Source organism: Solanum lycopersicum, chromosome 1 (genome assembly GCF_036512215.1).
Source record: "Solanum lycopersicum chromosome 1, SLM_r2.1".
Classification (NCBI taxonomy): Eukaryota; Viridiplantae; Streptophyta; class Magnoliopsida; order Solanales; family Solanaceae; genus Solanum; species Solanum lycopersicum.
In genome coordinates, this window is record NC_090800.1 from 56687870 (window position 1) to 56693836 (window position 5967).

Consider the following 5967-nt stretch of genomic DNA (forward strand, 5'->3'; position numbering starts at 1 on the left):
CTCAGCGGAAGACAACAATCATACTTATATTAATGAAACAACTTAACTAAACTGAATAAAAATGTTATTTGGAATGTTTTAAAAATTTAAACATTCAAAACTGGCCAAAATGGTAACCAAGTTTTTAACTTAATAATGAAAAGTAAATACTATTGGACTACTAATTGTCTATGAAGCCTCTAAATTGGCTGAGATGAATGTCGGGACAAACCCTACAAAATTCTACTGAACTAATCTAGAAAGCAATAAAAAGATGTCCTTCGGAATGCAAGAAGGTTAACCAATTGACTTTGGAGTGCTCAACTGGATCAATGGTGCACTGGATGTCGATCCTTTTTACCTGCGTCTGCATCATGATATGATGCATACCAACTGGCATCAGTACATTGAATGTACAAGTATGCAAATTGGAAAGCTAAACAACACATAGGATTGAAAAGGAGTAAGAATGAACACTTACCTTGATTCTTCTCAACTCATAATCTGCTAACTCATATTCAATATACATAGTTTAAAAGTAATTACAATATAAAGAAATGTTGATGAAAACATGCTAAAACTTCTGAATGTATAAAAGTATACCCTAATATCTTATATATATATATATATATATATATATATATATATATATATATATATATATATATAAAATACAACAAATTATGTATATGAAAATACAATAACTGATGTATATGAAAATAAAATACTGTTGTGGGAGATCTCTAACCGATAACCATCACTTAAGAGCTACACTGATGATACAACGTTACTCGGCCCACTCTGCCTGACCATCCTAATTTCACCAGAGTATAGGACCTGAATTGCCTAATGGATCCACTAGTAAACTATGAAGAGGGTTTATCTTAAAAGTATGACCCTATTTTACCCACGATGGCTACATGGTTTACATGGAGACTTGAGTTAATATATATATATACACACACACAACGTCTCTTATGTTTGTAAAACATACTATTTTAGTGTTTTGAGATTCATGCTCAAAACATAGCTTTAGAAAGCTCGTAATCATAGTTTCCTCTTCCTTCTATTAAAACTAGCCATAGGCTATGTGGAAGTCTAACTTCGTTTCTTTCTCAAAAGTTCGAAAAGATTTTAGTTTAAGCACTGAGGGACGACTTAGTTCCCTTATAACTCTTGAGAAATGAACTCAACTTTATTCTTTTTGCTTACTCAAAACTTAAAGCTTAGGGAATACTTATTTCCCTAATAGCATTTGAGAATTTAGCTCAACTCTTTAATCGAAACTTAAAACAAAGTTAAAAAATTTGTTTAAGACTCTTGAATGCTTTAGAAACTTACTTTGACTTGCTTCTTAACTTTCAGACTTGACTTTAGCTTCCTTGACTTTGATCTTCACTTTCCTTGAATTGGATTATGGATTGAAGGATAATGATTTCATATTTATGGATGATTTTATGATGTTTAGATATACTTTAGAGTGTTGGAATCAACTAGGAATGATAGGTACATCACTTAGGAACTAGTACGTAGAGATAGGGAAAGAACGGGGCCTCCAGGGGTCGTGGCGCTTTGCGCCAGAGCCTGACGGACAGACACTATCCTAAGGCGATCTGGCTTGCGTGGCACGCCAGGTCTTGACGAACAGAATCTGTCCTGAGGTGCTCTGGTAGGCGCGGCGCCCTAGGCCCTGTCAGATGAATTTTCCAATAATTTTCCTCTGATTTTTAATTCTAAACCTCCCAAACATTCATGGATCTTCTCACAAACATTTAGGATCATGAATTTCAGAATAGAGTAGACCCAAAAAGTTTGGAAACATGAATCAAAACTACTAGATATGAACTACAATTCGATCAACAAAAATTTCACAACTTGTCGTCAAGAACTCCCATATTCATCATACCATATACAATAACTTGCTGAATTTAAACAAATTGGGTGTGGATGAAAGGACCCAACACTGAATGATCTCACATACCTCGATAGGGATCACCCACGATGAAATCCACGCAATGATCTTGGAGTTCTTGGACAGTTCTTGATTTTCCTCTTCTTTTCTCTTTTCTCCCAAAACCTTAAACGTTCTAAATTATTGTAATTGATTTGGAACTGGGTCTTTACCCCTAAATAACCCTTGAAAAGAGTTAGGAAATACTACGCTGAAAAGACAACTTTGCCCTTACTAAAATCTGGATTGGACTTTTCTTAGTCCAATAACCCAACTTTCGAAAAATATATCTCCCTCACATGACATTGGATTTGTGCAAACTTGGCGCCATTGAAAATAACCAAGGGATTTTCAACCATATAAAGAAATCATCCAAACTCCTCATGTGCTGGGAGTTATAACCGTTTGAAAATGACCAAACCTTACTTTTGAGAGCTAGCAATTTTCTAGATTTCCTTACTTAATTACGAAAATGTTTATTCTTGGTTTCTTAGCTTATTCTTAGATGTTTCAAATTATAAGATGTGATAATATCTCCCCCTTGGGAATATTCCTCCTTAAATGAGAACTCTTTCACTAAGCTAACACTAGTAACACCTGTTCAGCACTCAACAAACAAAAACAAGTAATAACATACTTACATATAGTCTTAAATAAGTGATAAGAAGAGAATTTATTTCCTTGATCTGCATTTTCTACGGATTCAAAGATATGTGTATATCTCTTCTTCATATGCTCTTCAGCTTCCCAAGTCGCTTCTTCAACGAATTGGTTCCTCCAAAGGACCTTGACTCAACTTTCTCTGTCCTCAATTTGTGAACTTGACGATCCAAAATCTGAACCGGAATTTCTTCATAGAATAGGTTATCCTTAATCCCAACAATTCACTGTGGGTACTATTAATGAAGGATAACCCAAACACTTCTTCAACATAGAAATATGGAATACCGGATGAACCGCTGCTAACTGTTGGGGTAACTCCAACTCATAAGCCACATTTCCCACTCTTTTGGAGATTCTATAAGTTCCAATGTACCGGGGACTAAGTTTCCCCTTCTTAACAAACCTCACAACAACCCTCATCGGTGAAACCTTAAGATACACCCAATATTTCACCTCAAACTCTAATGGCCTCCTCCTAACATATGTGTAGGACTTTTGGCGACTTTGTTCCGTCTTCAATCTTCCTTGAAATATTTTCACCTTCTCCATAGCTTAGTGAACTATATCTGTTACTATCAATCGTGCTTCACCTACTTCGAACCACCCAATAGGATATCTACATCTTCTCCCATAAAGAGCTTCATAAGAATCCATTTGGATTCTCAAATGGTAACGTTTGTTGTAAGCGAACTCAATGAGAGGTATGTGATCATCCCAATTCCCTTTGAGGTCAATCACTCAAGCTCTCAACATAACTCATAAGATCTGGATAGAACGCTCTGCTTGTCCATCAGTTTGAGGATTAAACACAGTACTTAAGCTCACCTTTGAACCCAAACCTTTCTGGAATGATTTCCAGAGTTGTGCAGTAAATCGAGCACCTCTATCTAAAATATTGTAGACTGGAACTCCATGAAGTATTACCACTTCTTAAAGGTATAACTTTGCATAATACTCGACCGAATATTTAGTCTTTACTGGAAAGAAATGGGCTGACTTTGTCATTCTGTTAACAATCACCCAAATAGAATCATGTTACCTTCGAGATCTTGGAAATCTCGTGATGAATTCCATATTAATCATCTCACACTTCCATTCCGAAAGTTTGATATTCTGAGATAAACCTCAAGGCCTTTGATGCTTCACTTTAACTTGCTGACGATTTGAACATTTGGCAACAAAACTCAACAATATCCTTCTTCATACCTTTCCACCAAAATACCTCTCTCAAATCACAGTACATCTTGTTGGAACCCGGATGAATGAAATATATGGAGCTATGAGCCTCCTCCAAGATACCCTCTTGGAGTCCATCCACCTTAGGTACACATAATCTACCCTGGTACTCTAGAACACAATCTTCCCTCGTGCAAAATCCAATACTCTTTGCTTATAGACACATGCTTTCAAATCAAGCAAAATAGGGTCTTGGTCTTACTTCTCTTTCACCTCTGACACTAATGATGATTCAGCCCCATTGGTCGCCACTATGACTCCTTCTGTGGAATCTATAAGTCTAACTCCCAGACGTGCAAATTTGTGCACATTTTAGCTAACTCTCTCTTCCTTATTTGACATGGGAAGTACTTCCCATGGAAAATCTGCTTAAGACATCAACAACCACATTATCTTTACTTGGGTCGTATAGCATGTCACCATTCTTAAGTAATTACAACCACCTTCTCTGTCTAAGGTTGATCTCTTTTTGAGTGAACACATTCTGGAGGCTCCTATGAACAGTAATATATCAACATGAACACCATATAAGTAGAGGAGCCATATCTTCGAAGCCAACAATACTGCAATTAATTCTAAGTCATGAGTTGGATAATTCCTTTCATGAATCTTCAACTGTCTAGAGGCATAAGATATAACCTTGTCCTTCTGCATCAGCAAACATCCCAAACCAAAATCTTGACGCATCCTAATATACCACAAAACCTTGTGTACCCTCTGGTAAGGTCAAAACTGGAGTAGTAGTCAATATCTTTTTAAACTCTTGAAGGCTTTTCTTACAAGCTTCAGACCATTGAAACTTGACTTAATTCTGAGTTAGCTTGGTCAAAGAAGAAGAGATAGATGAGAATCCTGAGAATCCTTCGATAAAGCTTCTAAATATCCAGCCAAGCCCAAGAAACTCATAGTATCTATTAGATATGTGGTGCTAGGCCAACTCTAAACTGCTTGAATGTTCTCTATTTCAAATGTAACCCCTACACCAAAAACAATGTGGTCTAAGAATGCCACAGACTTAAGCCAAAACTCCACTTGGAGAACATGTCATATAACTCCTTATCCTTCAAAGTTTGCTAAACAATCCTGAGGTGACTAGCATGATCTTCTTCATTCCTTGAATAAACCAGTATGTCATCAATGAAGACAATGACAAACAAATCTAAATAAGGTTTGGAAACTCTTTTCATAAGATTCGTGAACGCTACAGGTGCATTTGTCAAACAAAAGGACATAACAAAAAATTCATTATGCCTATACATTTTTCTAAATGCTACCTTTAGAATATCGTATTCCGTTACTTTCAACCGATGATAGCCTGATCTGAGGTCAATCTTGGGAAAACAAGAAGCACCCTGAAGTTGATTTAAGAGATCATCTATCCTTGGAAGAGGATATTTATTCTTTATTGGTCACTTATTCAACTGACATTAGTCTATACATATACGAAGTGACCCATTCTTATTCCTAACAAACAAGATCAGAGCGCCCCAAGGTGAGACACAGGGTCAAATGAAGCCTTTGTATTACAAATCTTTCCATTGTTCTTTTATCTCTTTTAAATCTGTTTGTGCCATTCAATATGGTGGAATAGATATAGGATGATTATTTGGGATGATGCTTATGATAAAGTCTATCTCTTTTTTTTGGAGGGGCTCCGATAGATTATCGAAAAAGACTTTTAGAAACTCACTGACTATAGGAACTAATTGAAGGGGAGGTACCTCAAAATTCAAGTCATTAACTCAGACTAAGTGATAGATAAACCTCTTAGAAACTAACTTTCTTACCTTTAGGTATGAATGAAACGACCCTTAAGCACTGGTGAACTATTACTCCACTCTATAACTGGTTCATTAGGAATCTAAAACTTAACAACTCGAAATCTGAAATCTATTGATGCATTACAGGCATGGAGCTAGTCCATACCTAGAATGACATCAAAGTCTACTATGTCTAACTATATTAAATCATCTATGGTACCCTTGTGACTGACGAAAACAAGACAATAACGATAAACTATTTTGGTTAGAATGGATTTACCAGCTGGTCTGGAAATAGTGAATGGTTCGCTAAGTTGCTCAAGAATATACTCAAAGTTCATAGCAACATACGGAGTTACAAAAGATTAACTGACACCT

At 36.1% G+C, this 5967-nt stretch overlaps 1 protein-coding gene across 1 annotated transcript; it reads right to left on the minus strand.

Moving 5' to 3' along the window:
- Positions 1-2658: 2658 nt before the first annotated feature.
- Positions 2659-3142, minus strand: LOC138342966 (uncharacterized). Its single transcript, XM_069294680.1, has 2 exons — positions 2879-3142; positions 2659-2766 (listed from the first exon to the last, which is right to left on the minus strand). Exons 1-2 carry the CDS (start codon positions 3140-3142, stop codon positions 2659-2661), a joined length of 372 nt encoding a protein of 123 aa, XP_069150781.1.
- Between the last annotated feature and the right edge of the window lie 2825 nt (positions 3143-5967).

Coding starts and splice junctions, on each gene's coding strand:
- LOC138342966 (XM_069294680.1), bottom strand. CDS start 3,142: ATGGAGAAGGTGAAAATATTTCAAGGAAGATTGAAGACGGAACAAAGT. Junction 2,767..2,878: donor AGTTAGCAGCGGTTCATCCG/GTATTCCATATT, acceptor ATTCCGGTTCAG/ATTTTGGATCGTCAAGTTCA.